Source organism: Eumetopias jubatus, unplaced genomic scaffold (genome assembly GCF_037043125.1).
Source record: "Eumetopias jubatus isolate StellerSeaLion01/CBP00866 unplaced genomic scaffold, mEumJub1_p1.0 scaffold_7, whole genome shotgun sequence".
NCBI lineage: Eukaryota > Metazoa > Chordata > Mammalia > Carnivora > Otariidae > Eumetopias > Eumetopias jubatus.
This window is the reverse complement of record NW_028274813.1, coordinates 45694439-45713525: the sequence shown is the minus strand read 5'-3', so window position 1 is coordinate 45713525 and position 19087 is coordinate 45694439. Positions and strand designations below refer to the sequence as shown.

Below are 19087 nucleotides of genomic sequence, written 5' to 3'. Positions count from 1 at the left end.
TTGATTCTCGTGCACATCATCTCAAACATTCCCACTTCAGAGGACAGACTGCTCTTTAAATCATAGGCAGTTCAAGGTAAATGAGACCGAATCAGATCCCCAGGTGGACAAAGCTTAGGCAGGATCGCGAAATTAAACCTTTGGGCTGCGCATCCGTTCCTGGATCACCTCCAGGGGATGGCAGCAGCACCCAGCTCACCCAGGAAGCGCTACCGTGGCAGAAATCTCCTGAACCCCAGGGGGCTTGGATTTTGCCATCCGCTCGTTTACCCTTCACCTGCCGGCTCTGCGGGTCTAATCTCCACCCTGCTCCCACCAAACGCCAGGCCTCAAGCGCCTCGCTCTCCGCAGCGGTCAAGTCCCAAACCCACCGGGGTCTCGTCCGCCCTAGAAGCAGCCCGTCCCGCTCCCTCCCCCAGGCCGGCTACTCACGGTTCCAGTACACCGGGTAGCACTCTCCTTGGGTCACATCCACCTCGTAGAGGCCGCCCCGCACACACACCCGCTCGATGTTCACCAGCTCCTCCATCTCGGGCTCGTGCCCCGCAGCGCGCGGGCAGAAGCCGCAGACGCGGTCCTCGTCCTCGTCCTCCCCAGAGCTGGAGGCCCGGCCGCACACACGGTCGCCGTCCGGGTTCTCGGCCCGGGGCCGGCCACCCGTGGCCTGCAGCAGCGTTCGGAAGGCGAGCTCAATGCGGAGCGAGTCATAGCCGATGAAGGGCTTCCAAGTCTTCTTGTCCTCCTTATAGAACCAGCGAACCTCCTCGGGGCCCAGCTCCGTCACCACCTCGTAGCGGTGCCTGGCGGCCGTTCCGCCAGACCGGGTGCGCTTCCTCTCCCCAAGCCCTCCTCCCGCCGCCCCGCTGCCCCCCGCGCTCGACGGGACCAGCGGCGGCTGCGGCGGCGGGTGCAGCGATGAGGAGCTGCCGCCGCCGACACTGTCGCCCTCGCTGTAGTAACGCAGCGAGGAGCCCGACTCCGCGGAGCTGAAGTCATAGTTCTCGTCACTGAGGCAGGAGTCCAGCGCCAGGTGGTGGTTGTGGTCCTCCGCGCCCGGCGCCAAGTGCAGCCCGGGCTCCCCGCGCAGCAGGGCCAGGGGCACCTCGCCGTCGCCCAGGTCCCCGCTGGGCAGGTGGTCGAAGCAGCAGACGCCGCCGCCGAAGGCCGGCTCCGCATCCGAGCCCAGCTCCCAGGCTGCGCCGCCGCCGCCCCGGCCGTTATGTTCAGGGCTCCGCGGGGACCCGCGGCCCGGGTAATTCATGGTGTGGAGACGCCGCCGGCTGCCCGGCCCTGCGCCGAGCCCTGGCCCCCAGCGCTTCCGCCGCACATTCAACGCAGTCGCCCTCTCCACCGGTAGTTTTTAATCTTTCAAATCCCAACCGGGGCTGCGGAGGCAGCGGCGGTAGCTCCGCCCCCCCGAGGCCCGCGGTAGCCGCAGCCGCGTTCCACCGCCCGCCCCATTGTCACGCAGCCCGACGTGGGCGGTGCTTGGCCCCGGCCCCGCCCCGCCGGCCGCGCGCGCCGCCCCGGAAGCTTCTTATCTGCTCGGGCCTCGTGCGAACGGCTTGGGTCTTTTCTCTGGCCTCTGGTGGTGGGTCAGCTTACCGCGTCCGCAACTCCTCAGATCCCTCAATTGTCTTCCGCCTCCACTCTCCTCTCCCTGCACACCTGGCTCGGCCCCCGCCTTTCTAGGAGTCAGAGCCCAGATGAGGAGAGTCTTTATTCTGGGTCATGAGCCCGAGGGCTTAAGCTACAGGAGAGGACCCCAGGAAGTTGGGTTCTCCTGACATTGCTTTTGTGACCTTAGATCCTCATCTGGGAACTTCTCAGTCACCTAGCTCTCGTCCCTCCAGAACTGTCGGCCCACACAAAGGCATTCCACCGCATGCCAGTGATCCTAATGTTGACATCACCAACCCCTCTAAGAAGCCTGAGTCTAAACCTTCCTTCATAGGCCACCTCCTATTGTGTAATTTTAAATACTTACTTCCAGCTTTCGCAACCTCACTGTAAGGCCTTTGGAGACCGAGTCCGTATGTCTCAACCTCTCCTACACAGCGGGTGCACAATCAATGTTGATTATAATTGATGGCGAGTGCAGCCAGTTGTGATTTGGTTATTATATTGAAAGCCAGAAAATGCCAGATACTAGACTTCGTTTTACTAACCACAGGCAAGTCACTTCATCTTGATCTTTTTGGTTTCCTCATCTGTAAAATGAGGTGATTATTGGACCAGATGATCTCTAAAGTGTCTTCCAGCAGTGGAATTCTATGATCTTCACGGTTTCTTCCTGTTCTTTATGCCTCTCTGATTCTGTAGCTCACTTTCTGGGATCAGGTTGAATGCTGAGCCTCCACTATGTAGTTCTTTTATATTACAAAAAAAGTTTAATTTTAGAAGTGCAACACCCTATCCTATGTTGAGAATCCAGAGAAAAACAATCTCCAACCTCAGTGTTCTCAATTCATGACCAGACAGTCTACACTGTTTCTTTTACTCCTTTTGTGGAGAATCAGATCGGTGGGGCAGTTTTTCTTGCCCTGTGACCTAACCTGTTAGAGATTAAGTCATAATTTAAAGCATGGCTGTCTCTAGCTTGTGCAGTGCCGTATGAATTTGAAAGAAAGGGCATTGCTTCCTGTGTGCAAACAAGATATGGAATAGTGCTGAAGTTCATGGCTTAGAAAGCAGAGCATGGGCTGGATTTTTGCTCCAATTTGTGCCATTGCCCAGATGATAATTTTATGTGGTGAACAACATGCCCAACTGGATACGGCAGCCCTGACTCAAAGCATCTAAGATCAGAGCCCTCATCTCCATTTATACTGTTTTCTGAATACTTGCTTTTCAGTTTCTTCTCCAGTCTTTCTATGACAACATGCAGAATATGAAGTTTGGTTATGAGCTTTGTTCTATTTACTACCCATGAAAGCATTTATTCTACAGTGCTTTAATATATGTGCCAGGCACTTTTGTTCTGGATGTCAATACAAAGGGGAATGGGAGAGACTCAGTTCCTTCTTTAAGGACCTTACACTCTAGTGGGGGATACAGACAAGTACACAGATGCCTTATAGTAGAGTAAGTACCATAAAGGGGATTCAAAATAAGGGATATCATAACATTTAAAATATCTCTATTTCTTGATGGAACATAGTCTACCTGTATAGCTTCTGATACGATTGTATGCAATTGACACCACAATATCTGAACATTCATGGTTATATATAAAGCATTATGTTGTATTTTAATCATTACACAAGACCAAGCCTCCTTCCCATAAGCCAAAGTCTGATTGATTCAGACTTCTGGCATTTGTGGATCCAGGCTGCTGCAATAACCAGTGGGCTGTGGAACCAAGCCTGAGGAAGTTCTGGTCGGTGTGGGAAAGAAAAAAAAGGCAAAGCCAGGTGGTTTGTACTATTAAAGACTGAAGCACATCATCTGCACATCCTGCTATCCTCCCTTCCCCATTAGACATGACGGGCTATCTAACAACAATGACCATCTTTCCCTCCCCATCTCTCAAGAGTTACATGGTGAATTTTATGCCACCTTTCCCTTTTCTTCTCTTTTTAAGGTTTCCCTATTGTTCATTTTAATCCATTTTCACCTGTATAAAAATATTGGGCCATTAGGCCTTATGCCATGTAATTTATTCTGAACCAATAACCCACACCCACACCTGACATGGCTTTGTCCACTGTATATTGATAGAAATTTAGAATGGAGAAAGAGGGTGGTCGTATAACCATACCCCTGTTTGCTCTATCTCCTGTTTGATAAACCACCCACTAGATTTAAATTTTTATTGTACGTTTTATTTTTAGGATCACTATCTAGTTTCTTAAAATGAGAATGTCTTAGCTGTTCATGCTACTATAACAAAATACCATAAGCTGGATAGCTTATAAACAACAAACATTTATTTCTCACAGTTCTAGAGGCTGGGAAGTTCCAGATCATGGTGCTGGAAGATTTGGTGTTTGGTGAGATCTTGCTGGCTCATAGATGGTCATCTTTTCGTTGGGTCTTCACATGTCAGAAGGGGCTAGGGAGCTCTGTGAGGCTTCTTTTATAAGGGTCCACCTCCTAAGCCCATCACCTTGGGGATTAGGATTTCAACATATGACTTCTGGGGGGTACACAAACATTCGGACCATGGCAGAGAGTGTCTTTTTTTGGGTGAACAGATTAAAAGGAATGATAACCCAGACTAAAGCAGAGAACTTTCACTGAACATATATTAGATGTTTGCTAAGTTCTAGGCACTAGCTAGGCCCTACAGTGAAGCATTCACAGTCTAAAGGTATCTTTAAATAAACCCAGAATGCCAACTTTTTAGTTCCTCTGAGGAATATAATTGTGATGCCAGAATGACCGCAGGAGTCATTCTTTCCCTAAAGACAGATCAATAGAGGAAGCCAAATTACAATAAAAATGTAGCTACATGAGCAGAAATAACATAGGAATACATAATGAATCAAGTCATTCATCCTTCTATTTATTCATTCAACAAATATTTATTGTCTACTGCTATTTTGCTGATGGTTTGTTTTTGTTTTTATGTTAATTGAAGTCACACTTAAAATGTAGAATTATCAAATGCATTTACTTAAAGATTTGTAAGAGGTCTGCCCTCAAAGTTGTACCTATCAAAACCCCATACAATTTTTTTTATATTCCTTTTGGAAATAAAGGTCAATGGCATTGAAGGTATATATTCAAATGAAACAGATTGCAGATCAATACAATATTGATGCATTCTTCATGGAGGCAGCCACAAAATCCTCATTCGCTTGTTTATATCTGAAAGAGAAGATTTGACTTATCCCTGTCTTTTGGCTATATCCCTGTCCTTTCATTATAGAAAAGTGAGTTAGACTATAACCATAGACTATTGTGAGATCCACATTTGCATCCACTGTAGATGCATTTGATGACTTATGCTCCAGGATTTTTTCCTTTCTCACACCAGAGGTAAACCAAAAGTACCTATTTATTTATTCATAAACTATATAGTATATAATTCATACATAGTACATATATAGTATATAATTCATATCAGTTGCCTTCAACAATAAGTAATTGATCATCTTAAGTTTTGCTAAGACTTAGATGTAGCATATTGTATATGTGTAGTTTATTCTGATTTTCATATAAGAAGTGAGAAAGAAAAGAAAAAGAAGCTATGTTTCAGTAGGGATTTCCACTAGTGCAACTCTGAATAATTTGCTGAGTTTTTAAAGGACTGAGTGGCAGAATCAATTCATTGTTTTTGTAACTGCCGCTTAAGACAGTGTGTTTATCCTTACATCATAAGTCAGCATTTCAAATGTCAATCAGTATATGATTATAGACTCACAAGCCCACAAACCCCTTTCACAGCTTTCCCATTGCCTTTGGAACCATACTAGATAGCCATTAGGGTAATATCATAACAAATTAAAATGGGATGGTGGGAAAGCAAAGGTCTTCAGAAATTTAATCTTCTTTAAGATTAAATAACCTGTATTTTAAATATGAATGAGTAACAACCGCCTTGCATTATAACTCATTCTTTCTTTATTTCTTCAGTTTAGAACTTCAAACTAATTCTTAATCATCAATGAAAGCTCACATTCCTTCATCTGATTATTCATATTATTATACTTCTCAAGTTAGAAATTATAAACCTTGATCACTCATCTTACCATACTTTCAGGTTAGAAACTATATATCTCTTGAGATGCTCTTGAGAAGTGCCTTGGAGATAATTTTAATGAAGACAGAGAGGGACAGTGTATTATAGTTTCCTAGAACTGCCGTAACTACATTTCCACAAATTGCATGGCTTAAAACAAAAGAATTTCATTCTTTCACAGTTTTGAATGCTGGAAGTCCAAAATCAAGGTGTTGTTGAAGTTGGTTCCTTCTGAAGGCTCTGAGGAAGGAACTGTTCCATACCTCTCTTCCAGCTTCTGATGGTTGCTGGCAGTCTGCAGTGTTTCCTGGTCTGTAGCTGCATTATGCCAATCTCTGCCTCTGTCATCACGTGGCCTTCTTCCTTGAGTGTCTGTATGTCTGACCTCTCCTTTTCTTATAAGGATACCAGTCATTGGATTTAGGGCTCACTCTAATCCAGTATGACCTTTTTTTTTTTTTTTTTTTTTTTAAGTAGGCTTCACACCCAGCATGGAGCCCAACGCGGGGCCTAAACTCACAACTGTGAGATGAGACCTGAGCTGAGATTAAGAGTCAGACACCTAACTGACTGAGCCACCCAGGAGCCCCCAGTATGACCTCATCTTAGCGAATTACATCTGCAAAGACTGTATTTCCAAGAAAGGCTACATCTTGAGGTTCCAGATGAACAAGAATTTTGGAGGCACACTATTCAATCCACTATAAACAGTCAGTGTGAATATGCAGGCGCAAGTGTTTAAACAACTTTGTGAAATATGTAGACAATGGCTAGATTAATTTTTACTGGAGCACTTTTTTTTTTTAAAGATTTTATTTATTTATTTGAGAGAGAGAATGAGATAGAGAGAGAGCATGAGAGGGGAGAGGGTCAGAGGGAGAAGCAGACTCCCCGCTGAGCAGGGAGCCCGATGCGGGACTCGATCCTGGGACTCCAGGATCATGACCTGAGCCGAAGGCAGTCGCCCAACCAACTGAGCCACCCAGGCGCCCTGGAGAACTTTCTTTTAATGATTTTATTTATTTATTTGAGAGAGAGAGATAGTGAGAGAGAGCACAAGTGGGGGGCAGGGAGAAGGAGAAGCAGGCTCCCCACTGAGCAGGGAGCCTGACCAGGGCTCAATCCCAGGACCCTGGGATCATAGCTTGAGCAGAAGGCAGATGCTTAACCGACTGAGCCACACAGGCACCCTGTGGTTTGATATTTTTACATTAAAAACACAAATCCAGTGGTGCCCGGGTGGCTCAGCTGGTTGACTGTCTGTCGGACTCTTGATATCAGCTCAAGTCATGATCTCAGGGGTCATGGGATCGAGGCCCACAGGGCTTCTTACTCAGTGGGGAGTTGGCTGGGGATTCTCTCTCTCCCTGCCCCTCTGTCCCAGACCCCCACGCTCACTCTTGCTCATGCTCTCTCTCGCTCAAAGAAATAAATACATCTTTAAAAACCCCAGAAACCCACACTATACATGTACAATATACATATGTGCATATGTATCCATATATATTCCCCTATATGTATGTAAATCATCAGTAAAAATCTGAAAGAATAAGCAACAAATTACCCACATAGCTAGTCCTGGAATGTGGTGAGGAAATGAAGTTAGACCTTAAGTTCTATATTATTTGAACTTTATATGATGAACATACATTTATATGTTACTTGTATAATTATTTAAAAAGTAAAATCAAATGGAGAATAATATGGTGCTGACCACTCCCACTGTCTTAGTGGTTCCTCTATTCCAAGTAGCCTTCTCCTTGTATGACCACACCAATCTTGCTGACTCCCCGATTTGAATAAAATCACTTTCTACAGGGGTCATAGAAATCCCACATAGGTTGCAGACAGACCTAGGTTCAGCTCTCAGTCGTGTCAAAGACGAGCTATGTGAGCTTTTAGCTCAAATTCATCATCATTGTGTGGGAATAATGACGATACTTGCCTCACTTTAAGAAAATAGAGGATAATGTGTATGGAAGTCCTTGTGGAGCCTCCCACAGCCATCACCTGCACCGCTGGTGCAAACACATTGTGTAACAGAACACCTTCTGGTATTTCCAAAGGTTTCATTTTTTTTTTGTTTCCTCCTTTTCCCCTCTGGCTTTCTTTTTATCTCTACATTTTATGAAGTAGAATTAGTGGTATTCAGCATCTAAAGCACCTTATTTATTTACATTTCAGTTATCCCTGTGATTCCTCAGTTACTTAAACTTGTTCCTCTCAGAACAAGGTCGGGAAAAGGGAACTGGACTTCTGAGTCCTTAGATGACCTGTACTTACTTGTATCCTCTTCTCTGGAGCTGATCTCAAACCTTTTCTGGCTTCTCTACCTTGGTGCAGCTCCTAGGAGAGGACATAGACCTGAATTTTAGGTAACACACAGTCCTAGTTGCAGCGCTGCCCCTCTCCTCTTTAACACAGCTGGCCTTCTTACTAACAGTGGCACAGCCTGCGGGGCTAAAAACGAAAATTCAAGTACTCTTCCATGCACTTTGAAGTCTTCTTTTGAGGGGCGCCTGGGTGGCTCAGTCGTAAAGTGTCTGCTTTTGGTTCAGGTCATGATCCCGGGGTCCTGGGATGGAGCCCTGCATTGGGCTCCCTGCTCTGCAGGAAGCCTGTTTCTCCCTCTGCTACTTCCCCTCCTTATGTTCCCTCTCTCACTGTGTCTCTCTCTGTCAAATAAATAAATAAATAATCTTAAAAAAAAATTACTTCTAAATTAAAAATAAAAGAAATCTTTCGAGGAGTCCAGGGACCTCCGAGATTCTTCGATACCTACACATTTCTGATCTCCTTCAAAGATCATGAAAACTATGAGAGCCCCATTAGCACCAAATGAATTTTAAGGTAAGTGAAACTTTCTTGGAGGCTTTTTTTTTTTATATAAGATTTTGTTTATTTTTGGAGTTGAGAGAAACTCTCTTGGAGTTGTTTGATTTGAAGACTTAGTAGTCTGAGTCAGAGGTGAAACATGGAATTCATTATTATAATTCTTAGGGAGGAAAAGGATGCAAATGGAATTTTATTTTCAGTGGCATCTTTCAGCTCCTATAAATAATGGTCAGGCAATATTTTCCTACTTGTAAGATAAAGGACAATTGATATGACCTCTCTCTCAAGGGGCAATAGTTGTTAGGGGAAACTGACAACAGATCAACTGAAATGAACACATATATACTGCATTCCTATTAAGTATGAGCCAAGCACAGTGTTAGGGACAGAACTCATTGCCCAGTGGGAAAATGGACAAATAGGCAGATGTAAAGTTGAAAGGAGCCATGAGAAAGACCTTGAAGGGTGCTGTTGCAGCACTCAGAGGGTTGCCCAACCCACCCGTGAGAGCAAGGATGGAGACAGTCATAGAAGCCTCCCAGAAAAAGAGATGCTTAAAGGAAGTTCTGCCACCCAGAAGGAAAAAGACAGCTTTTTTTTTTTTAATTAACCCAATAATTCTCAATAGTTTATCAGATTGGTAAAGGCACAAGGGGTCAGAAGTCTTAAGACCGGTCATTGTCAATGTATGAAATATCTGGAACCAGAAAACTCCGGGTAGTTCTATATGAATCTAGTAGAAAACAGCAAGGGCAGAGGGTGGGAAGGAAAGTATCCAGAAAGAAATTCTAAACATGAATTGCCTGGAAAACAAACTCTGGCCCTACCAGTTAAGCTATAAGTGTTTTGACTTTCTAAATTTACCCATAAGTCAATATCATCAACAACTCTGAAAAAGATGTCATAAAACATTCCTGATATAAGATTACAAACCTTAATTAGTAGAGAGTTCCTAGTTATGTATTGGAAAAACTAATATACCTCCACCAAAAGTTATAAATAGAAAATTGCCAAATGAGGAAATGAAGATTTAAAAAATAGCTAAAAGAATAGGATTAAAGGTCCATCTGGCATATTAACAACAACAACAAAAATAGAGAGTAAAGCTATAATTGCATGCCACTTTGTGCCAAGCAAAATTTGTGCCAGATCACAGAGGACCCTGAATGCCATGTTCACGAGGCTAGAATTTATTCTGTACATGATAGGAAGACATGGATAGATTTCTGGTAAGAGAATAACATCCTCTCAGCCCCTCTCTTTTTTAAAAGGGAAGATTAATTAGTCAATTGGGTTTAGGATGGATTAAAGAAGATCATGGTGCCTACCATTATTGTAAAGATGAGGGAACAGTTTCAGAAATGGTCTATACAGGCATGTCGTTAGATATCTAGCTTTGGAAAAACCCACGAGAAAGGACTGAATAATGTACTGACTTCCTCCATCCATTATACTGTCTCTCAGTAGACCTAGTTGCCTGATAAATGAGACTCTGTATAAACTGATAACACATAAGAACAGCCCAGAACTCATTTTTCAAACTGAACAGAAGTGTCCTTTTAAAGAAATTTTGTCTTTCCACAAAAATTTGGAAGCATCAGCATCAGGAGTTGGGGGATTTCCATTTTCAGAAAGTGCTGTTGTGTTTTTTTTCCTCTCAATGTCCATGATACATGAACAATTTCTCAGCCTCCTTAAAATGACTATGCCAGGGCACCTGGGTGGCTTAGCTGGTTAAGCGACTGCCTTTGGCTCATGTCATGATCCTAGAGTCCCAGGATCGAGTCCCGCATCGGGCTCCCTGCTCAGCAGGGAGTCTGCTTCTCCCTCTGACCCTCTTCCCTCTCATGCTATCTCATTCTCTCTCTAATAAATAAATAAATAAATAAAAACTTAAAAAATAACTATGCCATTCATTTTTAATGGTCCTCCTTAATTACAAAGATATCCTGTGGTAATGAGGCTTCCTTAAGTTTGGCTTTACTCCAAGGACAAAGAGTTTTCTGATACATATTGAAAAAAATATTGCAACCTTCTTAGAAGATGGCCTACATGAACATAAACATTGTTTCCTTCTTTCAAAGAAATAACAATTCTGTTTAATTGGCGATAACATTGAGCAAAACCCCATTTTTCCTGCCCAGATTTCTTGTTTACTTACTGTGTTAAGCCTGTCCCTTATTGCTCACCAAAGACGTGGTGATGCAATGATGGTTTACCCTTTCCCCAGATGAGGTCTGCTATCATCCAAACATCAGCTGACTATAGTCTAATATAGCGACTACAGAGCCAATGAATTTTTTTTTTAATTAGTATTATTTATTACTATTACAAGCATTTTCCAGAACTTTCCCAGGTATAGCTCTAGGGATGGAAAAATAGAGTCCCTGGGCTATCATAACTTTCTCTCTCTCTCTCTCTTTAAAGACTTATTTATTTATTTGAGACAGAGAGATAGAGAGAATGAGTGGGAGAGACAGAGGGAGAGGGAGAGAGAGAATCCTAAGCAGACTCCCTGCTGAGTGCAAGCCTGATGTGGGGCTTGATCCCACAACCCTGAGATTATGACCTGAGCTGAAATCAAGAGTCAGACACTTAACCAGCTGAGCCACCAGGCACCCCCTCTTTCTTTTTGTAGGTGGATGCAGTAGGTCTTGTTGATCTCAGCCGTCCTTAACTGCATCCTTCATAGAAATGGAAGGGAAAAAAAGCGGGTACTATTGACAGAAATCAGTGAAAGCAGATGTGTTTCAAAATGTGTAGTGAATAGCAGCATGTGGGGATGAAGGAGCAGAGTAAGTATGGCATAGGAAATTAGGACACCTGGATTCCAGACTCAGGCCTGTCACCAACTAGACATTTGACCTCTGGCAACAATTTATCTATACAGGGTCTGACTTTTTTTCATTTGTCATATGAGGAAATTGAGCTAAAGTCATTTCTAGTTATGACCTCTTATGATTATTTTTCCTACTCCTAAATTCAGCGTTGGGGAGTACATAAGACTTTTGGCCTTTTTGCCAAATGCATGCCATTATTAGCACCAACAAAGATGTGAGCAATGGAATTGATATGTCATGTGAACCTAGAGCAAAGTAAAGCTATTGAGCTAGTCGGGGTGTCCTGGGAGTGGGGGTAATACTGGATGTGGCTTAGAGACTGCTTACATGATCTTATGCATTATCTCTCTATACTTCTCTCATTTTTTCATTTCTGTCCTCACTTACTTTTGTGTTTTATCTTGTTCTCCCAATCCTGACCCTTTCCTTTCCTTTACAGTGTTCAGGCTTCAGTATTCTTCTTGGAAAGGAATTCTCAGAATTCTGGGTCTGAAAGAAATGTCCTAGTGTAACTCTCGCTAACTGAAATGTAATCCTAACCAAACTTCACGTGTGGGTTCCCACTATGAGAAGCCTCTGGAGTACGAGTGTGGGTGGTGCTCCCCTTGCAAGAGTTCCTGGCACTGGAGTTCCAGGGAGAGGATCCTTATGCATGTCATTCAAGTACAAATGCCACGTGACTCACATGCCTTGAGGCAGAGGCTCTCCATTTGCTTCTGTCCATGTCCACCTTGTGCCCTATCTTCCTGTTTCTTAAAAATGTTTTTCTCACAGTACAGTGATCATGATGAGCACTGAGTAATGTATGGAACTGTTGAATCACTATATTGTACACCTGAAACTTATATTACACCATATGTTAACTATACTGGAATTAAAAATAAAAATTAAAAAAATGTTTTTCTCTCTATTTGGTTAAATTGCGACTTGTTTTATTAACTGATGTGGAGGGTACACTTTCCAGGCTACAGAGGCAGTTATGTAAGAAATGTGCTCTCTTTTTCTCTATTCTGTCAGGTGGTCGAAAATTAATCTCAGGGTCTGAGTTCTGGAGTGCTCACCTGTGCCAATGAGTCAGACTGGAGGTGGGAGTCAGGAGCATCTCTTTTATGTTGTCATCATTTATCCATCCTGGCACCTGTTTTGTCTTTGATGATTGATCAGTGGGTCACTGTTGTGTCTTTCTGGTCCCAACCTCAAGTTGTCTTCAGGCTTGCCAGCCCTCCTCTCAGCTGTATGTTGACCATCGTTCAGCTGGAGCACGACAGTGGCCTATGGAAACCTCCGTGAAGCTGTCTCAGGCACTCTGGGCAAGAAGAGACACTGTGAAGCTGTCTCTATTCTATCACACTAGGCTGAGTGGGCAGAGATCTAGGGCTTAGCAGGCTTCGGAGGCTCTAGGCTGAGACAATGAATAAAGAAGGTCCTAGGGGCAGGGGCCCAGGAAAGGCCTAAGAGTACTGGGTGGGGGTAGGGAGGACAGGGTAGGGAGGTGGGTATCAGGGGGAAAACTCTAGGTTAGTATCTCAAAATATTATCTCACTACATAAATATTAATGAGACTGTATTTAAACCTTGATTTTTGGCACAAGGCAGCAATAATAAACCTGTAAACTACCATTCTGAAGATGTAGCTCAGGTAGGATATTGTTTTCAAAAGTCCAATGCTGCCCATATTAATAATGAAATTGAAAAGGGTTGATGTTGCTCAGTGCTTCTAACTTCCCTTTCTTCTTTCTTTTTCTGCATTTCAGTGCTTTCTCTGCTCTGAGTTGTTTCTGTTATCTTGGTTTCTTCTGTCCTGGGGAAAAAAAATGAGATAAATTAATTCATGCTAAAAGTCTCTGGCTTCTGGAAGTATTTACATTTTAAAAGAGGGTCGTAGGGATAGATCAATGTTTAACACAAAGGAATGGATCACTGTAGGTGGAACTTAAGATAGTCATAGGGGAGAGTTTTTACCTTTTTCTCCCTATAACCATCCCATGGTGCAAGGTAAAGGAATGGCGTTCTCTCCCCTTTCCCGGAAAGACTGGAACAAATCAGGTAAGTGAGGAATGACTCAGACAAAGGAGAGGACCCCTGAGGCCTCTGAGGGAAGGACAGAATTACAGAGCTGCTGTCAGAGGAGCCAGTCAGATATAGGCCTGGAAACTGGCCGGTACGCTGGAACATTAGGACACGTTGAGAAGTATGGAAGAGGCTGAGGGCTTCCCAGGTGAGGTCCACAACAGGGAACGGGAAAGGAGATTTGCTTTATGTGGTGCTTGGTGTGTGCTGTGAGCTTAAAGATACTAAACCAGACTGGTTAAAGGTCGTGATGCTATGATGAGGAAAGTAGACTCTGAAAAGTCCCTAGCATGCAAGTGTGCTGTTTCTTGCTTTTCAAAATATGGTCAGAATTTATGTTCAAGAGTTGATATTTGGCATATTCCTTAAGTACCAAGCTAAGTTCATTTTAATACATGGCTTTCAGAGATATATTATTAGTGTAAAAGTTGTAAAAATTCTGTCTTAGTCCATTTGTCCTGCTATCACAAAAATACCATAGACTGGGTGGGTTTATAAATGACAAGTTTATTTCTTATAGTTCTGGAATCTGGGAAGTCCAAGATCAAGGTGTTGGCAGATTCAGTGTCTGGTGAGATCCACTTCCTGGTTCATAGACAGCCATCTTCATGCTGTGTCCTCACATGGTGGAGGGGGTGAGAGAGCCCTCTGGGTCCCTTTTATAGGGGTCCCTATAAAAGGGACCTCTCTGGTCCCTTTTATAAGGCACTAGTCCTAGAGAGCTCTACCTTCATGACCTAATCACCTATCAAAGGTCCCACCTCCTAATACTATCATGTTGGCAGTTAGGATCTCAACATATTAATTTTAGGGGGATACAAGCATTTAGTCCATTAACACAGTGTTACTTCTAACATCTTCCAACATAGTTTCATTCCACTTTTGGCCCAGCAAAGTGGACCAAGGTCAGTATAAAAGGAATCACCTAGAATGGTCTCATGCCCCACTATCCAGCCTGACCTGCCCATACCTGGTTCAATGTCTCCTTACTAGACTTGGCTTGTCTCATTCCATCTGTATCTTCTTAGTCAACCCTTCAGCTGATTGGCTGGTTGTGATTCTGGATTTTGGTACCATTATCCTGCCTTCCTGATCACAGGTCTTTGCTTTTGACCAGGTTCTGGATGAATGTGCCAGGCTCTAAGTCCTCCCTTTGGCACATTATTGCCCAGACATGAGGACATCGGTTAGGGTTGTTAGGGTGGGGAGGGTCAGGATCAGGAGCAGAACCCAAATAAAGACATATAAGCTATACTCTCATTTCTTCTACTTGTCTTCACTTATTAAAAAAGATACTGTGTAGATTTTATTTATTTGACAGTGAGAGAGGGAACACAAGTAGGGGGAGTGGGAGAGGGAGAAGCAGGCTTCCCGCTGAGCAGGGAGCCCGATGCAGGGCTCGATCCCAGGACCCTGGGATCATGACCTGAGCCGAAGGCAGACGCCTAATGACTGAGCCACCCAGGCGCCCCCTATATATATTTTTTTTATTATGTTACATTAGTCATCATACAGTACATCATTAGTTTTTGATGTAGTGTTCCATGATTCATTGTTAGCGTATAGCACCCAGTGCTCCGTGTAGTACGTGCCCTCCTTAATAGCCATCACTGGGCTGACCCATCCCCTTCCCCCTCCCCTCTAGAACCCTGTTTGTTTCTCAGAGTCCATAGTCTCTTGTGGTTCATCTCTCCCTCCGATTCCCCTCCCCCTTCATTTCTCCCTTCCTTCTCCTAATGTCCTCCAGCTATTCCTTATGTTCCACAAATAAGTGAAACCATATGATAATTGACTTTCTCTGCTTGACTTATTTCACTTAGCATCATCTCCTCCAGTTCCATCCACGTCGATGCAAACGGTAGGTATTCATCCTTTCTGATGGCTGAGTCAGATTCCGTTGTATATATGGACTATATCTTCTTTATCCATTCATCTGCTGAAGGGCATCTTGGCTCCTCCCACAGTTTGGCTATTGTGGACATTGCTGCTATCAACATTGGGGTGCATATGACCCTTCTTTTCACTACATCTCTGTCTTCTCTGTATCATTCCAATTTTAGTATATGTGCTGCCAAAGCGAGCACAAGATACTATATTTTGGGTACTAAATGTAACTGTATAAAAGCTTCTCTTCAATAGCTTGGTTGTAGATTCACTGTCACAGATGCCTAGTTAATTAAAATAAGCAATTTTTTATGCTTCCATCTTTCTCAGGACAAGCCAGCAGAACATACCTTTAGAGTCAGATACTTCTTAAGAATTATTAGCAAAAGGGATTATTGGTTAAAGGTTCACAAAGCTTGCTTGGGAGATTCTCCTGAGGTAAGGTGACAGTTAAGACCAAGGAGGAAATGGATGCACCAAAACAAATATATACAGTATTCCTAGCTTTGGATTTTAAAATGACAAGAACAAGCAAGCCAGTCAAACCCTGAAGAATCTCTGATGGGGTGGTTCTTTCTGAGAAACACTTAAGGAGAGGTTAATTAGAAAGACTGTTTCACAAACATGGTGCAGTCTTGCAGACAGCAGGCTTACCTCTCCCAGCCTTCCTCAGAGAGCAAGAGGTCCATTAGCATAGTGGCCAGAGCCTGAACTTTGGAGCCAGGCAGGCAAGTTGGAATCCTGCCCCCCCCATTTACCAGCTGTGGGCTCTTGTGTGTGAGATGACCAAATCTTTCTCAGCTTTGATTTTTTTTTTTTTTCCCCAACCATTAAACAGGGATAGTAATACACAACTGAGAATTCATATAAATCTCTTGGTCATCAAATGATTGCCCTCATTTCAGTGAAGGAAGGTCAAATTCTAGTCACTCTCATAGTTGGCAGCCCCTTTATCTGGTTATGACGGTTAGTATGTATGTATTCCTGGACTTGAAGGCCCAGCTCAGGATGGTCCCGTGACTGCCAACAAGTTCCACAGGGGCCTGTTTCCAGACTTGCCTTATTTTTGCCAAGTAGAGATAAACACTGATGAAAACTGTCACTTGTCACATTCCCAGGAGCCAGGCATCTCTCTAATCTTGGTTTCTCTCCAAGCAGGGCTGTCAGGGAAGGCAAATCAAGAGGTCAGACAAGGGACTGCTTCTTTGGCATCACTCCTTTGCCCACTCACAGAGATGTGCCAGACACCCAGAGCCAGCTTGGAGGAACAGATACATCTCCTTCAGAAATATCTGGAGGAGCCTGGATATTTTCATAGCAAAAGATACCTTCACACGTTAGTTTGAGGCAAAGACCTTTATGTTTTTATGACAAATATTACCACCTATGTGTGGTTACAGACAGAACTAACCACAGCTTTAATCCACAGTGCTGCAGTGTGACCAAGTGGGAGGTCCTGGGAAAATGTTTTGGACTTTTAAAGTTCATCCCAATAAAATTTGTAGAACTTCTGGGTGCTGACATGGATTCTCACTTCCTTACTACATGGGTTCTCATTTCCTTATTTCATTACCAACTTATTTCAGAATACGAATTTATGTCCCAGTAGTGATGATCAGAGTGCCAGTGATTTCATAAGATCAGGTCTAGAGATGGAAATGAGGTTTGTTTTAAAAAAATGGGAGTGAGCAAGCAAAAATCCAGACTCTTAAATACAGAGAACAAACTGATGGTTCCCAGAGGGGAGGTGGGTGGGGGGATGGGTGCAATAGGTGATGGGAATTAAGGAGAACATTTATTGCAATGAACGCTGAGTGATGTATGGAATTGCTGAATTACTGTATTGTACACCTGAAACTAATATAACACGGTATAAAAAAAGGTAAATTTTAGAAATACCACTGGAGAGTGGTCAATAAAGTTTGGAACTAGAAAAAAAAATGAGGTTTGATTTTAATTTGTGTCTTCTGCTGTCTTTAGGTCAGTCATGTATGAATAGTTTGTTCATTCAGTGTCTCTATTGCCTCAAGTCAAGTGACAAAGGATATTAGAATCACTGTCACAGAGGACATTATTACTGAGCAGTATTTATCATAAATCCACTGCTGCACAATGCCAAGGCAAGGTAAATAGGCAGAATAATTGCCTATGAGTAAAGACTGTTTAACACACAGATCATTTCACAGAGCCCTTCAGATCCCTGTGCAAATATACTAACAGGACCTGGATGTTAATTTGCAGCAAAAATTGTATGGATAAAGGGGCAGGAGAGTTGGTAATATTCTAAAAGTTATTTGATTACAAAATATATATCCTTTTCTTTTTTTTTTTTAAAGATTTTATTTATTTATTTGACAGAGAGACACAGCGAGAGAGGGAACACAAGCAGGGGGAGTGGGAGAGGGAGAAGCAGGCTTCTCGTGGAGCAGGGAGCCCGATGTGGGACTCCATCCCAGGACCCTGGGGTCATGACCTGAGCCGAAGGCAGACGCTTACCGACTGAGCCACCCAGGCGCCCCCATATCCTTATTTTCTTACCTACAAGGTCTTCAAAAAATGGAAGTGGGAGGTAGTGTACTATAGTTTAGTGGTTTCCAGATAGTTGTTTTTAATAAATCAGTTAAATTTTAAAACAAAAAATGGGAGGGACTCTTTTTTTGCAAATTTTGTGAAGGAAATTAAAAAACAGATTTCCTATAAAGTACTGCTATAATTTCATGAAGAAAGACAGTCAAATATCAAAATAAAAGGGAGGGTATAATTTCAGGTTAAAGAATGGTCTTTCAAAGTAGATAGTAGTGTCTACCGCTTATTGAACACATATGCAAGGTACTAAGACATTTGAATGTATTGTATAACTCATACAACTTTGTGAGATGGATACTGTTATTATTCCCATTCTACAGATGAGGACACTGGGGGTACAAAGAGGTAATGTGTCTAAAGGAACACAGTAATGGCAGAGTGTGGATTCATTTCTGCAGAGTCCATGGTTTTAAAAATTATGTGATAAGCATTAATAACACCTTACAGTTAGTATCACTAAAATATTGGTTACATAACTTGCTTTTCTAATTTTGACATCAACAGGTGGAAACGTGGTCACAGACCTGTACCAGTCTGAAAGCCAGGGTGTCTCTCTCGAAGGGGCCAGAGTGGGAGGCTGGAGTAAGCTGGGGCCTCAGCTTCATTTGGGGCCTCAAACTTAGACTTTTGATGTTATCTTCAAATACTGTTATACATATACACACAAAGAGACACCAACTGGTTTAGAAGGAAAGCAAAAGAAGTCATTCACCAAACTTGTTTTTACCTGCCTACTACATCAGACATACCACCTGCAGTGCACTATGGATTGATTTTTTTTCAAAATGCATTTTGTAATTATCTTTTGAAAAACACCATTCTACTGGTATTGAAACTGCATTGTGGGTGAGATAGTACTTATTTCCTACTCCTCATGGACAGGGATAGACCATCCATTTCCTTCCCAGAAGGAATAGGCATGGCAAGACCCCTTGTATCCTCTGTCCCCTCACCCCTCCTCCAGGGAAATGGAATAACCAATTCACCTTATTGGTGAATTGACTTGGCTCTGTGTCTTTTGGGCTTATCTTTCAGAGTCTGTCTCCAGGATGTGCACATCCTGTGCTCTTCCCTGTGGTTCACAATGAAGCAGCTCTGCCTCCAGGAAGAGGCCTGCTAGCTCAGATTTGAGGTGAATTCCATTTGGGAAAGGTGTTATAAGCCCCTTTGGCTTCATATCTAAAGT

At 43.2% G+C, this 19087-nt stretch overlaps 1 protein-coding gene across 3 annotated transcripts in view; it reads right to left on the bottom strand.

Annotated features, from left to right (window-relative positions):
* Positions 1-1389, bottom strand: part of DDHD1 (DDHD domain containing 1) — a 95229-nt gene extending 93840 nt beyond the window's left edge. For all 3 annotated transcript variants that reach the window (XM_088024585.1, XM_028101583.2, XM_028101585.2), the window contains exon 1: positions 433-1389. In XM_088024585.1, the coding sequence (XP_087880711.1) occupies positions 433-1261 (829 nt within the window). In that variant the 5' untranslated portion in view covers positions 1262-1389. The remainder of the gene's footprint in view (positions 1-432) is intronic.
* Between the last annotated feature and the right edge of the window lie 17698 nt (positions 1390-19087).